This window comes from Numenius arquata, chromosome 3 (genome assembly GCF_964106895.1).
Source record: "Numenius arquata chromosome 3, bNumArq3.hap1.1, whole genome shotgun sequence".
Taxonomy (NCBI): Eukaryota; Metazoa; Chordata; class Aves; order Charadriiformes; family Scolopacidae; genus Numenius; species Numenius arquata.
In genome coordinates this window covers 56,224,946-56,243,402 of record NC_133578.1, presented here as the reverse complement: position 1 = coordinate 56,243,402, position 18,457 = coordinate 56,224,946, and the positions used below count along the sequence as shown (strand labels likewise).

General features: G+C 36.9%; 1 protein-coding gene across 1 annotated transcript in view; it reads left to right on the top strand.

The window, feature by feature from the left end:
- UBR5 (ubiquitin protein ligase E3 component n-recognin 5) overlaps positions 1 to 18,457 on the top strand; it is an 86,398-nt gene that overhangs the window by 58,090 nt on the left and 9,851 nt on the right. The window contains exons 23-45 of the mRNA XM_074145801.1: positions 1,219 to 1,370; positions 1,769 to 1,864; positions 2,308 to 2,431; positions 2,765 to 2,862; positions 3,743 to 3,891; positions 4,324 to 4,415; positions 5,350 to 5,496; positions 5,592 to 5,710; positions 5,791 to 5,917; positions 6,018 to 6,147; positions 6,375 to 6,535; positions 7,082 to 7,321; positions 7,552 to 7,675; positions 8,446 to 8,557; positions 9,699 to 9,830; positions 10,765 to 11,022; positions 11,410 to 11,678; positions 13,799 to 14,010; positions 14,396 to 14,626; positions 16,363 to 16,436; positions 17,014 to 17,186; positions 17,286 to 17,399; positions 17,962 to 18,182. Of these exons, the coding sequence (XP_074001902.1) occupies positions 1,219 to 1,370; positions 1,769 to 1,864; positions 2,308 to 2,431; positions 2,765 to 2,862; positions 3,743 to 3,891; positions 4,324 to 4,415; positions 5,350 to 5,496; positions 5,592 to 5,710; positions 5,791 to 5,917; positions 6,018 to 6,147; positions 6,375 to 6,535; positions 7,082 to 7,321; positions 7,552 to 7,675; positions 8,446 to 8,557; positions 9,699 to 9,830; positions 10,765 to 11,022; positions 11,410 to 11,678; positions 13,799 to 14,010; positions 14,396 to 14,626; positions 16,363 to 16,436; positions 17,014 to 17,186; positions 17,286 to 17,399; positions 17,962 to 18,182 (3,555 nt within the window). The remainder of the gene's footprint in view (positions 1 to 1,218; positions 1,371 to 1,768; positions 1,865 to 2,307; positions 2,432 to 2,764; positions 2,863 to 3,742; positions 3,892 to 4,323; positions 4,416 to 5,349; positions 5,497 to 5,591; positions 5,711 to 5,790; positions 5,918 to 6,017; positions 6,148 to 6,374; positions 6,536 to 7,081; positions 7,322 to 7,551; positions 7,676 to 8,445; positions 8,558 to 9,698; positions 9,831 to 10,764; positions 11,023 to 11,409; positions 11,679 to 13,798; positions 14,011 to 14,395; positions 14,627 to 16,362; positions 16,437 to 17,013; positions 17,187 to 17,285; positions 17,400 to 17,961; positions 18,183 to 18,457) is intronic.

Below are 18,457 nucleotides of genomic sequence, written 5' to 3'. Positions count from 1 at the left end.
CCATTTTCTGGGATTGGGGTATTGTCTCCTCAGTTGTGAAGCAGAAGTGCTCCTCCTTGTGGGGAGAGGGAATTTGAGGATAAGCTCTAGTGTTCTTTACCAAGGAAGACTAAGTAGCGCAGAAGTACTGTAATAGCTCCCAGGCTTGTTCTTGCAAGAGAATTTCTGAGGGAGGTGGTCAGTTATGCAGATAAATAATACTGAGATCAACATAATACACATGGGGAGTCCTTTTTATCGGGGTGGCTCTAAGGGATAGGTTTCTGTCCCTAGCAAAATCCTAATTTCTGATGACATTTGTTCTTCCTCTTTCCATGATGGTGCTCATGTCATGGGAATCTGTACTGAGCTCTAGTCAGTTCAGAGCACTCTGGATGAGGGCATAGTACAATCTTTTTACTTAGCTCTGTAGTCAAAGTAATTGACATGAAACGATGTCTTCATCCTTCCCAAGCTACAGAGCTCATCACCATGGTCTTTATGATATGGGAGATAAGGGTAAGGGGTGAAGCTTCCCTCCCACATTCTGTAGGAGACATTACTCTTAAGAAGTGCATTAAAAAAAAAACACAAAAAAACAGCAAAAAAGACCCCCAAAACTCCCCACCTTTATGTTTGTACCTCTTTGTATCACACTGCGTTCTTTGGCTTTTATCTTATTCCTACCACCTGTCCCTCTAGTAAGATGATACAGAATATCTTGAAGTTTTTTACTGACTGTCCTCAGTAAAGTAGTACTTTCATGTTAAATAACTTAAATAACTCCTTTCAAAGGAATTTTTTTCAAGCTCCATTTTTATTCTTTCATTAACCTCTTCTTGCAGTTAAATTTTAAAAAACATCACCAACAAGAGCAAGTCCTTGAACAAGCTTAACACCCCTGGCAATGGGTTTGGGGTGAAAGGAATGTCAATTAGTGGTAATAAAGCCCATCGGGTGCTGCTGCCTGCAAGAGGCAGTGCTGTGTTGACTAGGGATGCGTTCTAATCGCAAATCTGTCTTGATATGTTGCTGGCTCACTCTTCTTCTAACACCATTATATTCTATTGCAACAAAACGGGATACAGGAATGAAAAATACCTCTTTGCTCATTGTTTGTTATGCTGAAGAAAAAATGAAGATGAGTTTGATTTCCTTTTTCAGTGTGAAATTCTGCTTTAAAATGTTCTAATTATAAATGAAAATGACATAGTATTTTTACCTTGGTTTTGTATTCAGTTTGAGATTAAGGGAAATGATGAGAAGATCCTTGAGAGCTGCTGGATTGGGCAGACATGAAGCTGGCGCTTCATCAAGTGATCACCAGGACCCAGTTTCTCCACCAATAGCTCCTCCCAGCTGGGTTCCAGATCCTCCTGCAATGGATCCGGGTAAGTCGACTCATGTATCGCATTAGACTATAGACAGAGAGATTTAATAAAGGAACCAATGGCTTTTAAGGTGAATCACTTAAGATTTTAACGTAAGACTGAAATACCTGATGTCATTGAGGTAGCAAGAGGTCATGGAGGTAGCTTTAAAAGTTTACTGAAGACTTAACAGCTGTTTCTAAATCCAGTATGTGTCTTTCTAACGCTGGTGTCAAGCTTCTGTGAAGTGTGTTCTGTAATTTTGAGTTACATTACTAATCTAGGAATGTGGCCGTTTGTAGGAAAGCGTACCAATTAAATACAGAAAAGTTGCAATGTGTTAGACACTGCAGAAAGAGCATGTTGTTAGGGATGTTTTTATGTATTGATATACATCCTGCTGTTCTGTTTACTGAAAGATGGTGACATTGATTTTATCCTGGCCCCCGCTGTGGGATCTCTTACCACAGCAGCGACTGGCACCGGCCAAGGACCTAGCACCTCCACGATACCAGGTGAGGACATACCGCTTATCTTCTTATGCTTTAGAAGGAAAGTGATCTCAAAAGCTGTCTCTGCTTGCACAGACTTTCCGCGTAGGAAAATGCCTCTTATCAGATGAAGACTGGATTGAAGGAGAATTTCACAAGTGTGCAGAAAGTAAATGAAGCACCATGCTGTGTTTTATGTAAAAAAATTATTTTTACCTGGGGAATGAAAAATATGTAAAAATATGGTAAACAGGATGAAATTGGGGTTACTGTCTGTATTTCAGAAGGTAATTTGGAATTGAAATTTACAGTACTAGACTGAAAAGTGTTGCTGAAACTGGCAAACCACTGAATAGTCAAGCTACTGATTAATCAACCCAGTGAAACACTTAATTATTTGCTTTTAATAGGTAGTCATTTTTTTGAGGAAAAACTGTTTCTCTCCAATTTTTTTTTTCTCATTACAGGTCCTTCTACTGAACCATCTGTAGTGGAATCAAAGGATCGGAAGGCAAATGCTCATTTCATACTGAAATTACTATGTGATAGTGTTGTTTTACAACCTTATCTTCGAGAATTGCTGTCAGCCAAGTAAGGATTTTCGTATGAATTCTCACTATCCTTTGTAATAGTGTATCACCTGAAATTTAATACATAGAAGTCTTTTTAAAAAGGTTATTTAAAGGCCCATTAGTTAAAGCGGGGAATGTTAGAATATTGGCTGCATTTGTGTCCTGCCATCCCTTAAAATTAGGTTTATTTCACAGAAGTAAAACAAATTGAAGAGTGCTTATTCACTTTGTGGTTTTTCCGTTTGCACAAGATCAACAGTGCTTTTTCATACGTTTGTTTCCTACCTCTTCTGTTATAATAAAAAAAATCAGTATGTTTTTAACTTCTCTGTTGTTCTGGTTTTTTCCCTAGGGATGCAAGAGGCATGACACCATTTATGTCGGCAGTTAGTGGCCGTGCATATCCTGCTGCAATTACAATTCTAGAAACTGCACAGAAAATTGCTAAAGGTACACCAGTTTCAGTAACTATTAACGTGTGGTTTCTTTTAAACTTTGGCATGTGTGCAGATCCGTTATTAACAGTGCTTTTTTTGGTGAAATTGCATGTGCTTGAGCAGCTGGTGATGGTGGTAAACACATCTTTCCAAAACACTGTATATTGCTGCATGTTTTGGAAATCTTGCTATCTTTTGTAGTGCATACATAAAAATAGATTTCTGTGACCGTTACTGCTTTTGTGTTCTTTGTAGTCTTTTCAGCATTTCATTGCTTTACAAACACCAGTGGATTAAGGTACTGTTTCTCAGTAGCACAAAGGTATCACCTGGAACGTCTTTCTTTGAATTGGGAAAAAGCCAATATGATAAAGCAGTATGCCAAGCTGTATCCTATTACAGAATCACAGTCCCTATTCCTGAAGGGACTTCTGTACAAACACGTTTTTTGATTCTTTTTTGATGTTGATATTTAATTGTTTAAGGGAAATACATGAAGTTGAACTTAAGGAGAAACTTCAGCAGTTTAGAAGTGTGGTATGACAAGGGCTGTAGGTCTGTATGTTTCTTATAAGAATATTACCCATGAGTTATTTTTTAATCCTTCAGAATTGTGATCCACCGAATTGATTAGAATTTCAGTGAATTTAAAACTGGGGAAGAGCTGGTGGTTGTATTTTTCACTCAGGAATTTGCAGCAGCTTCTATAAGAAATACCTTTAATGTGACAAGCAGAAAGGTTTCTCAAAAAACTGTGACAAGGGACTTTATTCGAACTTCTAAATCCACATGGGATTTTGGAATGGCAAACATCTGTCAAGTATGGGTTCTGTTGGTGGGGTTTGGTTATTTTTGGGGGGGTTTTTAACACTGGTATTCTATTGTTCTTTTAGCTGAAGCAACTTCCAGTGAAAAAGAAGATGATGTGTTTATGGGAATGGTTTGTCCTTCTGGTACAAATCCAGATGACTCTCCTTTGTATGTTTTGTGTTGTAATGATACATGCAGTTTTACGTGGACTGGTGCAGAACATATTAACCAAGTAAGGCGTTTTTTATTTCTTCTCTTTAAGCAAGTAGGACTGTGTTTCAACCATGGATTCTGTTAGTCTACTAATCTAATTTTTAAATTATTAAAGTTGCATTGTTTTAATTACTGTTACTTTTAGGTCTGTTACAGTTATTGCCTCCCCTAATTGCTTTGTGCTCTCAAAGTTGGCTGTGTTGGCCAGAATATGGCTATTTATGGGTGTGGCTTTTCCCCTCTGGGCTAGCTTTGGCAAAAATGTTGATGTAAACAGCTCTTTGAAAACACTGAATATTATAATTAACAAAAAAGTTTCACTTTCTAGAATTCACATACTTCTGAAGGCATCAGTTTGAAGAAATGCAGTTTTATTTAACCTGAAATGCTGTAAGATTGTAAGCGCTGTAGGGAGAAAACTATGCGTAATATTTTTGGTAAATTTTTTTAGGATATATTTGAATGCCGAACATGTGGCCTATTGGAATCTCTTTGTTGTTGCACAGAATGTGCAAGGGTCTGTCACAAAGGACATGACTGCAAGTGAGTATTGTGTTCTGATTCTTGTAATTAAATCAGTATTTTGTTGTTTCATTTGTTTACTGATAGTTAATATGTTTTTTCCCTTGATGGAAGTGCTTACATATCACAGAACAGAAGATTAATAAAATATTTAAAATATCTTCTTTTCCTTCTGCTCTGTAAGATCTATTTTATGGGTTGGAATTGAAAGAGTAACCTGAAGCAGCCTTGTACTATTTTCACTTTGTAGGATTTGGAGTAAATGAGTAATTCTAACACCCTCAAAGTGCTTAATTTTCTAAGAATAATACATCCAAATAATACTAGGTTTTCATTTTGGGTGCCTCTGATGAATCCCGATGACAGATAATTCTTGTAACTGTTCAGAAGTGTAGCATATTAATCTCTAAGATAACTCTGATAAAGGGAAAAGTGAGCAAGCAGTCAAAGGAACAGTCACGATGTCTCCAGTGAACTTGGCCAAAGCTTTGAAACTGCAGATGTTTTGTGCCACTATTACGGTGTGTAAATGTTACAGCATTAATATCCTAGGTATAATAAGCTAACAGATACAATTATAAAGGTATCCTCAGCATTGTCAGAATTACTGAGATTTTACCACATCGTGAGGACTTCCAACTTAACTGTCTTGGCTGGAGGCTATTTTGGGGAAGAATAAGTGGTCTTGGATAAGTTTTACTAAGGCACTATGAAAAGCTCTGTAGTGAAACTGCCCTCTTAAAATGAGTGTAGGAAGAAAGAATAGCAAATGTCAAGTGTTGCCACATACAAACTCTGCATTTCTCTTTTAAGCTAAGTTTTGGCATCTTGCTGCTGTAATAAACAAAACTCTCTAACAAGACTCTTAATGTATACACTAACGCCCTCAGCCTCTGTAGAAAATATTGATATATTACTGAAGAGTGTTGCAACTCACCTTTTCTGTTTCTTGTAGGCTCAAACGCACATCTCCAACAGCCTACTGTGATTGTTGGGAAAAGTGCAAGTGTAAAACACTAATTGCTGGACAAAAATCTGCTCGCCTTGATCTCCTCTACCGCCTGCTTACCACCACAAATCTTGTTACCATGCCAAATAGCAGGCAAGTTCCTATTTGTAATGGCTAGGGTAGAATAATTTTTATTATTCTTAAATATGTGGTATATAATATCTCCACTAATCAATTTTTCATTACAGGGGAGAACATCTGCTGCTGTTTTTAGTACAGACAGTTGCTAGGCAAACTGTGGAACACTGCCAGTACAGACCACCTAGAATTAGGGAAGATCGCAATCGTAAAACTGCAAATCCTGAAGGTAAGACCTGTTTCAGTGAAATAAATTGCAGATTCCGTATTTCAGTACCTCTATCTTATATTGTTTTTTTGTCTCTTTAGATTCTGATATGCCTGATCATGATTTAGAACCTCCTCGTTTTGCCCAGCTTGCTTTGGAACGTGTTTTGCAGGACTGGAATGCACTGAAGTCCATGATCATGTTTGGCTCCCAGGAAAATAAAGACCCGTGTGTATTTACACATAGCTGTCAATGTAAAGTTTGATCTGATATTTTGAGACCTGCTGACTTATATAAAATTTTTTCCTTTCTTTTTGTTTTTTCCAAGTCTTAGTGCAAGCAGTAGGATAGGTCATCTTCTGCCTGAAGAACAAGTTTACCTTAATCAGCAAAGTGGAACTATTCGCCTCGACTGTTTTACGCACTGCCTTATTGTCAAGTGTACAGCAGACATTTTGGTAAGCACTCTCAGCCTTCGTTTTACATTAGATTTTCTGAATAATGTGATATTATAGTGCATCTCAGGTGATATGCCTGGAGACTAATTTGAAAATAGCTTCAAGTTAGTTTTGTTTTTGTGAGTTTATACTGTTATGACTGTGATGTCCCTTTGAATCTTAATCTGTCTTGTTTCATGCTTCTAAATTATACATCGTTGTTGGGTTATAATGACCTGTTTCTACAGCTCTTAGATACTTTGCTGGGTACCCTGGTAAAGGAATTACAGAACAAGTATACGCCAGGACGCAGAGAAGAAGCTATTGCTGTTACAATGAGATTCCTGCGTTCTGTGGCAAGAGTGTTTGTCATTCTTAGTGTGGAAATGGCTTCCTCCAAAAAGAAAAAGTAAGTGGTGGGGTGTGTGTTCATGGTGGTGGTGGTGGTTCTTTTAAATTTAAATATTTGTTCCTTTCTTAAATGAATGGATACAAATCAACAATAGGCAGAAACATCAGAATTAATTTGTCATCTGTAGGCAGCATAGTGTGGAATGGTGCAAACCTCAAGAATGCACAATAGGTGCTGGAATGTTATATAGCTTTTTAATATAACGCTTGTTAAACTTACGTGTTCATACTGAACCTTTCAGTTTAAAATATTAGGATTTCTGGAAGTAGGATTTTTTAACATCTAAAATTACAATCTGTGGTTGTCTGTCAGTAATAGATTTAGGTATCCAACCATCGTCTTAAATTATTGAATGATAAATGTTTTTAACTGACTTGAATAGCTGTGTGTATTGTTATTAAACACACAGAAATGTATGTATCTGTTAAAGAGAACTGTCTTGAGTTTTTGAAAAAAAAAAAAATTGATAACACCGTACAGATTTTTGGAAAAAAAAAAAAAAGACATATTTCACCTTTATTTTTTCTGTGTTTTTTTTCCTAGCAATTTTATTCCACAGCCAATTGGAAAATGTAAACGTGTATTCCAGGCATTATTGCCTTACGCTGTTGAAGAGTTGTGTAATGTAGCAGAATCTCTAATTATTCCAGTCAGGATGGGAATTGCACGTCCTACAGCACCCTTTACTCTTGCTAGCACTAGTATAGATGCCATGCAGGGAAGTGAAGAACTGTTTTCTGTGGAGCCTCTGCCACCCAGACCATCATCAGATCAGTCCAGCAGGTAAAAGTCGCTAAAGCTCACTATTTGTTCTTATCAAACACTTAGTAAAGCTGGTTTTGGTTTGGGGTTTTGTTAGTTTTTCATTAACAGAAATGTGGTGAGGCTTCTTATTCTGGCCAAACACTTTGGAAATACTTTCCTACTGGCAGGTTTCTACAGTAATCTAGGTTCATAATGACATTGAGAGGTCTAAATCTATTTTTTGGGGGTTTGTTTGTTTGTTTTTAAAGTTCTAGTCAATCTCAGTCATCCTACATAATAAGGAATCCTCAGCAAAGACGAATCAGCCAGTCACAACCAGTTCGTGGCAGGGATGAAGAGCAAGATGATATCGTTTCAGCAGATGTGGAAGAGGTCAGTCATCTTTTTTTTTTTCTTTTGTTGTTTTTTTTTTTTTCTCTTTTTTTCTTCTTGATATGGCACCTAATGCATTAGTGCATGCTTTAATGTCTGAACTGGAAATCAATGCATCAAGACCTCTGATTTGCAAAAGTTACTGTGTGGTACTTCATGAAGTCCTGCTGTGCCATAAGCATTTAATTTTAACAGAGCTTTGTATTCATTATTTTGTATTCCTCCGTGTTTAGTCATTTCGGAGTATACTAAGTGTTTTGCAGAATTACAGTATGATATAGAATACTAATAAATACATCTGTTGTTTCCTTTATATATAAACTTATGCTATATTATAACTCCCTGCTAAAAAAGGTTTTAAGTCTTTCAGCACATGGTTGCTATTAGGTAGGCTCTATTGGAGAACTATACAGGGCCTTTTAACAGGATGGTAGCTCTTCAATATTTAGAAAAAATTGTAGTAGGGTTTATAGTCAGTTTTACCCTTCCAGCATTATGTCCAAGGCTGTGTTTTATTTGTGGTCCAGACCTGATTTTTTTTTTTTTTTCTTTTTTTCCCCCACAGCACTGTGGACTGTATAACCATGTACAACTACTGTGGCTATAAGTTCATTTTGTGTTCATGTCAATTCAGTTGTGAGGTCATCTTTCTTAGATGTATTTTTTGTTTATTAGTTTTTAAATAAAATTTTGCACTGAGATTTTGGAAATACGTAAATTATCTCTGATGTGGAAGATATTCTAGCATAAAATTGCAATGCTCTTTCCAGGTTGAAGTGGTTGAGGGGGTAGCTGGTGAAGAAGACCATCACGATGAACAGGAAGAACATGGTGAAGAAAATGCTGAAGCAGAAGGGCAGCATGACGAGCACGATGAAGATGGTAGGTGTAATGTACATCATGCACATTACTGCTTGGGTGAGCAAACTGTGTATCAAAAACAAAAGGCGTCTCTGGAGTCACCAGTGATAGTGATTCGGGAGACTTGCATGAGTAGAGAGAATCCAAGGGTTTCAGACTATGCATCTTACAAAAGGAGATCAGTAAAATTATAAATAACTTGTAGTAGGTAAGTGCATGAACATTTTTATTTACCTCTTTCTGCATGAGGAGAAAATATTAAGGTAGCTAAGGGTAAAAAACGCCAACTTAATGTTGATTAACAATACCTATTTTACCTTTTGTATTTGCTGCCGTAAAATGTTATTGACATAAACTACTTGAAGGACTTGAAAAGATAGCCTAGCTCTTGTGTGGCTAATGTTAGAATAGTGGTTATGGTAGATGTGTTCTCAAAAAGGATCTGAGTCCTTTTTCGTTTTCAAACCAATCATGAACTATTAAATTATGGTTTAATATTTTTGTAGACAAAATCAATCTATTATGTATGAAAATTCTTGCCATTAATACTTTACTTTTCTCCTATTAGTTAGTTTGGGATTAGATGGCACAAAGCTATGATTAAAAAAAAAATAATTATCTTCTCTTTCTGATCATGCCTTGTGTTTCCAGTCAACCCATTTACAGTACAGGAAATCAGTTTATTCCTTACTTAGTATTCAGAATATCTAATTCTCAAAACTTAAACTTGAATAGAACATGGATTTTTTTAATTAGATTTTTTTTTTATTTTCAAGTTTTCAGGTATTACTTAGATATTTGTTTGACACAGCATATGGTTCATTGTCCTCATACATGTGCATGAAGAATTGTGGAGTATTTTGACTTGAGTGACTAATTTGTAAATCCTGAAAGTCTTGATTTTCAGTGTGTGTGTACTGAATGTATATGTGCACTACAGAGTGAGAGGGCCAGGGGTTGTTAATTGCTGGAAAATAAGAAAATATGCTCTAAAGTATTGCTGCGTGTTTGTGCTGATTTTTGTGACTTCTCCCTGTATATCCATTAACTTCTGCTGTAGTAAGAGGCACTGGGTTTTGTGTAATGTCTTCTATAAATCACTACAGTCATTCTATTTCTTTCTCTTTCTAACCATGAGATGTTTTGTTTATTGTTTTTATAGGCAGTGATATGGAGTTGGATTTGCTAGCTGCTGCTGAAACAGAAAGTGACAGTGAGAGTAACCACAGTAATCAGGACAATGCTAGTGGGCGCAGAAGTGTTGTCACTGCAGCTACTGCTGGGTCAGAAGCAGGTACAACACATCATCTTGTGTTTCATCTAGCTGCTTGAATTTAGATATTAGGATTAACTTGTACAGGAAAAGTAAAATGTGTTAGTGATTGAACATGGCTTTAACAAGATAGAACAGGCTTCACTTAAAAAAATATTCTTCTTTGCCTTTGGCTCTGGACACCTCTGGAGTGGCATCCAGCACTTTAGAGGTGTACTGAAGATATTACTTACTTCACAACTAGATTCGACAGGGTGAGAATTACCTGGTTGTGACATTTTAACAAATACCTTTCCCTTGTAATTTTATATTCCCTTTCTTTCTTTTTTTTTGTCTCTTCACCCAGCTTCTTCCCTCCCACCTCTGCATTCCCCACATTTCCTGTTTTTCCTTTGCTTTATCTTTGCCTGTAATTGTAAGGTACTGTGCAGACTTCTTGGACAAGGAGATGCACCTAAGATGTGGCCTATCTTTTTTGCTCTTACGGAGCTTCTGCATGTTTTAGCCAGAGATTACCTTGCTCTCTTGTGAAGTGAAATGAAATGTTTTCACTCGTTTTTAGTGTAGAAGTTAGATACGGTTTAGAACAAAATACACAACCAGATGAATCATTTAAAGGGTTTTTGAAAGCAACTGCTTTACTGTCCAGTTTGGAAACCTAATTTTTAGAATTCATTGCCTGGGGCCAGAATCAGTGAATAATTTCTTAATCAATTTATTTCTTAATTTATGTTTTGAAATGTTGGTAATCTTGCTGCTTTTTCATGAAACCTCTGGAAAATTAGCAGTATGTTTTTAGGATAATTTATAAAAAAATTTCAGTAGTGGTACTTGAACCTTTTTAGTACATGTAGTTTCTTCTCATGGAAAAAGTTGACAACACTAACATGATACATATATGTGTGCACAGATGTGCAGTTGTCACTTACTGTTTATTGCTTATTTTCCTCAACAGGAGCTAGCAGTGTTCCAGCTTTTTTTTCAGAAGATGACTCTCAATCAAATGATTCTAGTGACTCTGATAGCAGCAGCAGTCAGAGTGATGACATAGAGCAGGAGACCTTCATGCTGGATGAGCCTCTGGAACGAACCACAAATAGCTCACATGCCAATGGTGCTGCCCAAGCTCCCCGTTCCATGCAATGGGCTGTACGGAATACCCAGAACCAGAGGACTACTAGCACTGCTCCTTCTAGTACCTCAGCCCCAGCAGGCAAGTCTGAGCAAAATGCATGCATGAATGTCAGTTAACTCTGGCTTTGTTCCTTCTTCTCTTTTTGTTTGTTCTCTTAAGGATGAAATCTTACCTATTCATCTTAGAAGGACAGTGCTCACCTATCTTGACTGTTCCAGTTCTGGGTTTGAATTTAAAATAAGAAAGGATCTGTTGTAGTTCTTAAGAAGATATGACTATTCTTACTGTAGCTGGTAATTTTTTCTAGTTACAGTTGTGATATCAGTAATATTTACAATTTTATTTCTAGAAATGTTCATGATATCAGAAATACAGAAATATTGATGTCATTATACCTGTCAATATAGATAATACATAGAAAAGGCTAAATAAATTCATTAATGTCGTATCTTTTTTTGTGTTTAGCAAGTTCAGCAGGCTTGATTTACATTGATCCATCGAACCTACGTCGGAGCGGTACCATCAGTACGAGTGCTGCAGCAGCAGCTGCGGCACTTGAAGCCAGCAACGCAAGCAGCTATTTAACATCTGCAAGCAGTTTAGCAAGAGCATACAGTATTGTGATACGGCAGATATCTGATCTGATGGGTCTGATTCCTAAGTACAATCACTTAGTATACTCCCAGATCCCAGCTGCAGTGAAGCTGACTTACCAAGATGCAGTTAACTTACAGGTAAGAATATCCAAATCTCTGTAGAGAATCATTCAGTACAGTTGGGAGTTTTTTTGGTAAAATCATAGAATTGTTGAGGTTGACAGTGACCTCTGAATATTGTCTAGTCCAAAGTCCCTGCAGGATGAACAGGAGAAGGCTGCTCAGGACTGTGTCCAGTTAAGTTTTGAGTATCTCCAAGGATGGAGACTTCGACAACTCTGTTTTCTCTTGAGTTTAGTGGACTTTCCAAGTATTTCAATTTGTGCCTATTGCCTCTTGTCCATTCACTGGATATCACTGAGAAGAGTCTGTCTCTGTATAATTTATACCTTTTTATCAGTATTTGTACAGACTGCTGAGATCCTCCTGAGTTTGTTTCTTGAGTTTAAACTGTCCCAGCTCTCTCAGCCTGTTCTCACATGAGAGAGAGTGTAGTCTGAAGTAGCTGTAGTTACTAATTCCATTAAATTGTTTGTGTTTCATATAAATGTATTCTTTCCAAAAAATAAAGGAATTTCTGTTTTGATTTTTTTTTTTCCCCCCAACTGAGTCTGACTGGTATCTAATTAATGGGTAAGTCAGGATTGACTGCCTTGGAGATACTAGTGGTCTCTACTAGAGATCTTTTGCCCTATTCTTTTTTGACATGAACTGTTGAGTCTATAAAAGAAAGTTAATAAGGGCCAAATAATTAAATGACATAAAAGATTTGTACAGGTAAATACACTGTTTGCTGTCCCTTCTTTCAAGGAAGTGATTATCCTTTCCTTGTTACGTGCGTATTTTTTGGTACAGTGCTCTTGATTCATTTTTTTGAAAGTATAGGGAAAATGCATCTTTAGAAAATATACATGTAAGGGAAGACTGGTATCTGGCATGTATAGAACGAAGTTCCAGAGACTTGACAACACACAAGGGAGCTTCAGTGTGTTCCGAAAGTACATATCAACTTGCACGTGAGCATAGAGTGAAATCATCTGTACTGAATTTAGTACAAAAATCAACTGTTAGAATAATACTGCTGCTTTGGGGAGCACTCAAAGTGTGATGCTGTTTTCTGTTAGCAGTACGGTGTACCGGGATGTCAAAACCAGATGACAATATATTTACTTGTAATTGAGCCACAAAGTATTTGTATGGCTCTATTTTCATAGCATGATGGAAGAAAAAGGCTACTGCTCCAGGAGAGGAGGGTTACAAAGATATTCTAGGATCGAACACTGGGGGGAAATATGCAGGGAAAGAAATAAGAGAATATAGTTTTATAATAGAGGAGGATCAGTTTCTGTTTCTGTTCAGGAGATTCTTAGTGGGATGATACTGTCTTTGCTGAGTAGAGATGTTTTGCAAAGGTTACCTTTTTGCCAGATGAGAGCACAGGAGAGCTCTGCAGCTGAGGCAGCAGGAGATTATGTGAAAGGTTGACAGCAGAGGTTTCATTTGGATACAGACAGTGTTTTGTTAATTTAGTAGATGCAAGAACATTTGGAGTGTGAGGGATGTTTCTGAAGACCAAAATGTAGAGGAATGAAGAGAGCAAACTGATGTTGGATAAAAAACCCCACCAGGTCAATGGAGTTAGTAAATGGCAAGAAAATCAGGCTCCAGAGTCAGTATTGGGAACAGGTGAAGAAAATACTGGGCCAGGAGGAGAGGTTTTTATGCAGACTTAGTCTTCTATGCAGGTCTTAACTTTGTTGTCTTCACTGAGTAGGTTGCAAGGGGTGAAAAACAGTGAAAGATCTGTCTGGTGAATGCCATAGCCGGATGAGGGCTGTTAAAGCTACTAGAAAGTCAGGGATTGGACCAAAATCCCCAAGATGTGCTCAGCTTGGAGATGCAGGGTGGTCATAATGTGAGGAGTAGAAGATATGCTCAAAAGGGAGAGAGGGATGGTGAGGATGCCTTACAGACACCAAGGTATTAAGTGGTGAAAGCTGCACACCACTACAGTAAATCAGCAGTCTCAATAGAGCTTTTGGAAGCTGTTCTCTGGTCATTCTTGAATGTGGTTTTACAGCCTCTTTGTGGGGAGTCAGGTGTAACTGTAAAAGCCACAGTGGAGGCTTATGTTGAGATTGTATTCTCATCATCTGGTTCTGTTGTTTGCAAAACGCATTAAATCTCATTTTTTCTAGAATTATGTAGAAGAAAAGCTTATTCCTACTTGGAATTGGATGGTTAGTATCATGGATTCTACTGAAGCTCAGCTGCGTTACGGTTCTGCATTAGCATCTGCTGGTGATCCTGGGCATCCAAATCATCCTCTCCATGCTTCTCAGAACTCTGCCAGAAGGGAAAGGATGACAGCCCGTGAGGAAGCTAGCTTAAGAACACTCGAGGGAAGAAGGTATGAAAATAGTTTGGTGATTGCATGCGATATGAATTAACAGTTTTACAGTAAAATCTTCTTGTTCACGGGCATTTTAGAAATCAAGTTTTGTAATACCACAGTGTGGTTACTGCTTTTATTAAGTTGGCTTCCTGTGTTGTTGCTACTATTTCGTTTATTCTGACGTACTAGATTCATCATGAGTATTAACTGTTAATAATATGCTGCACCTGAGCTGCTTATAGTAAAGTATAAAACTATGATTATTACTCTTATCACGCTGTTTTTGTGGGGGATTTTTTGAGTTTTTACATCTATGTTTCAAATATAGAGACTAATACATAAAGGATGCATTCTACTGTGATGCCTGATCTCTCTGTATTCAATCCTTTTCTTTCACTAGACGTGCCACTTTACTCAGTGCCCGTCAGGGAATGATGTCAGCACGTGGTGATTTCCTGAACTACGCACTGTCTTTGATGCGTTCGCACAATGATGAGCACTCGGATGTTCTTCCTGTTCTAGATGTCTGTTCACTAAAGCACGTAGCATACGTTTTTCAAGCCCTTATTTATTGGATTAAAGCAATGAATCAACAGACAACATTGGATACTCCTCAGCTGGAACGGAAAAGGTATCGTGGCTTTTCCAAAAAAAATGCAAAAGTGGTGTCCGCCCTCGTTTCAGTCATTGGTGGTGTTACTCAGCAACTCATATAAATATATATGTATATCTGTGTGTGTGTGTGTTTGATAAGCCCGTTACAATATCCTGTATAAATCTTTTTATGCTAATTATTGTAAAAGGTTTTCTTACCACTGAAACTTGAGTTTGATTTCTTTTTTTTTTTTAACTCCATGGCAGTATGTTTAAAAGATGGACTCAGGACAGTTTCTCAGCTGAAAAATGCAATCTATTCCTGACATTTAACATGATAACAACTTATTTAAAATTCTGTTAAATGTTAAGAATGACAGGGCAGAAAATATCAATGATGGGCTAAGTAGCTCTGTTTTCCATTTGGTTGTGGATGTTTGAGACTTACCTGATGATTTAAAGCACAGTAGGGAAATCAATAGCTGAAAATGTCCTTAAGTTTAAAAGGTGCATTTATTCCTTTCTAAAACACTAAGATCTTTTTAGAAACATTCTTTGATTTGAAATGGCAATTAATAATTATAGAAATGCCCACATGTTGGTAGTCTACACCATCTGTTCCCATTTCTTACTAAGTTTTGAGGTAATGAACCTGTACGGTTCTAGTCAACAGTTAAATCAATACAGATCTTTGCTCCTTCCTGCCCCTCTAATTTTCAGTATCACAGGCCAAACTTAACTCTTCATTTCTTCTACAAATTTAGTGACTGTAAAATGAGAGGTATCAATATTTTTAAATATATATTGGACTGCTGCTTTAGTTCTAATGTGATGTTCCGTATATCTTGGTAACGTAAGGCTTGTTATGACCTCAAAATGTATACCAGAGGATGTTGTCAACAGTAGTTTTCTTTCTCGCAAGTAGTGATGATTTAATACAGTAATTGAGTTTTTGTGCTGGCTGACTTAGGTAGTTAAAGCTGTGCCTTTAAGCCTTTTCCAGGCAATAACGTAATTCCGGACTCTGCTTTGTCCCCAAAAATTCACATATGGAAATCTGTAAAATAACTGTTCATGAAAGAATTGCAAAATTCCCATGAAATGCTTGTAAAACTATGTAAAACCTTTGCCATTAAAGTTGAGTGGTTCAAATTCAGTTGGTTACTTCTGTTAGATGACATTTTAGTAGCCTATATGAAACAAAATTTATCGGTCTTCATTTAGTTTCAGATCATATTTCACAATGCCCAAACCGCCAGACATGAATACGAATCAGAATTCTTGATCCTTTTTATAATACAGTGAAATCCATTTCTTTAATAAGCAGCTTGCAGACATACGTTCTGAAATGTGACCAGTGACATTATTTTTATAGGACTAAGCATATTCTACACCAGTAAATTTTAGAATACTATTCACGTACATATTTCTTCCACTAATGCAGGGTTCCTAGTTTTCTTGTATTGACATAGTCTTTAAAAACAAGCATACCCATCACTGTCAGAAGCCTTAACTTTCTAGCTCAAACTTGGTAGCTGGCCAAATGGCTGTAAGGGTAACTGTGTGAGTAATGTAGTGAGCGAGGATGGAATGAGAGGTACTCAACAGTACATTGATTTTAGAGTGAGTTTGTTCTTGTTATGTATAGCTCTCAAGTACACTTACTGATTATCCTCTTGCTTTTATTGATTGCTACAGATGTAAATGTTTTGCCTAATGTTTTCTTCAAGAGGATTGACTTTTCTTTTTTCTTTTTTTGTCTTTCTTTTTAAGAACTCGTGAGCTTTTGGAACTGGGTCTTGACAATGAAGATTCAGAACATGAAAATGATGATGACACCAATCAAAGTTAGTATACAGAAACACTTCTGTAGTATGCCAAAATGCAACACTTTCTTAGTGTTTTTTTCCCTTTAGCTAGCTGAGACTTAGAATAGATTTTGCAGTTTTATTCTAGTAAGTTTTTCTTACCATTGTTACTTTACCAAATTTCTTCTGCCATTGCCTGTTCTTATTTTGGAGCCTTCTTTTTTGTCTCCTTTTTCGTCTCCTTTTTCTGTAAACTGCTAAACTTATGCCCTTACTTATCATTCCACACAATAATAAATTTAAAATTTGAATTAGAGTAAAACTGACTTTTTTTGATCTAATGGAACTGCTGGTGAAAATGGTAGACAGTATACTTTGTACTAAGTACATATAGTGTAGGAGTACATGTTCAGTAAAGTTAGTTGCAGTAAAAACAATAAAGGTGATGACTGAACAACTTAATAAAAATACGGGATTTGTGGAAGTATCCTATAGATGCTAAATTTGCAGGTATTCTCCTCCAGTCAGATAGCTAAGAGGGAAGCATATTAATTTTTGGTATTTTAAATCCTTTTCTAACTGTGAAAATTGAATTGAAATCTTCTCTGATATTTAGGTGCTACACTCAATGACAAAGATGACGACTCCCTCCCAGCAGAGACTGGCCAAAACCATCCGTTTTTCAGACGATCAGATTCCATGACGTTCCTCGGCTGCATTCCACCTAATCCTTTTGAGGTTCCTCTGGCAGAGGCCATCCCCCTGGCAGACCAGCCCCATCTATTACAGGTGACATCAGAGATGGTGTTCTGGAAGAAAACTGCAGTTTGTTTTTTCATTTCTAACTGAAGTATATTATTTACCCAGAATGCTTTTGTTAATTTTCAGCCAAATGCTCGCAAAGAAGATCTGTTTGGCCGACCAAGTCAGGGACTGTATTCATCTTCTGCCAACAGCGGGAAGTGCCTGATGGAAGTTACAGTGGATAGAAACTGCCTTGAGGTAGATTTAAAGGTTTTATTATTTTAAACGGTAGGGTAATTTAAGCTAGTACCTTCATTCCTTAAAAAGACACTTTAATGTTTTCAGAGATTATTTTAAGTAGCTTTCAATATGATAATTTAAAAGCCCAGTAAGTGTAAAAACTTGGACTTTTTAGGAAAAGTGTGTTAATGTTTTTCTAAATGTAGGAACTTTTATGATTACTGACTCATAGCAGATTTCAGGCAATGTTTTTAAAGGCTGCAGTGCAATTCTGAGTTAATTTTGAAATGCCGATTATATAATTATTTGTGATAAAAAGAATTAAATCTCCCTATAGCTCAGTGGTTTTGACTTGCCTACAGACTAAGCATTAAATGGCAAGCATATGAAATGCAAATGTAAAATGGGAAAGTGGTTTTTTTTTGTATTTGTTGAAATTATTGAGGTTATTGTATTTTAACAGATCAAGTACAGCGCTCACTTTTGTGCGGTTTAAAGATTTGATAAGTATGTGTATCTCCTGAAAAAGCCTTCTGGACTGCTTTGAAAGTGCAATTAAATTTTACTTTTCCTTGTTTAGGTTCTTCCAACTAAAATGTCTTATGCAGCCAACTTAAAAAATGTTATGAGCATGCAAAATCGGCAAAAGAAGGAAGGGGAGGAACAAAATGTGCCTACAGAAGAATCTGAGAGTTCAAAGCCAGGGCCTTCAGCTCATGATCTTGCAGCACAACTGAAGAGCAGCTTGTTGGCAGAGATAGGATTGACAGAAAGTGAAGGGCCACCTCTCACCTCTTTCAGGTAGTTCGAGTTAAAAATTACTCTGTGAAATATTACTGAACAGATAAAAGGATATTTTGGGACTCTGAAAAGTCTTTTTAAATTAAAATGGGTAGCTTACTTTAGTTTGAATTTGTAGTTTGTGTTTGATAGCTTTTAAAATGAACTCTTAAACAGTCTTCGAAGAGGTCTGTGCAAGCTGTAGTAAAAGTTGGTTACTACCTGACTTCCTACTGCAGACCTGCTATGGTGTCCTGGGTAGTTAAGCTTAAAAATTAGACTTGACAGCTTGTCGT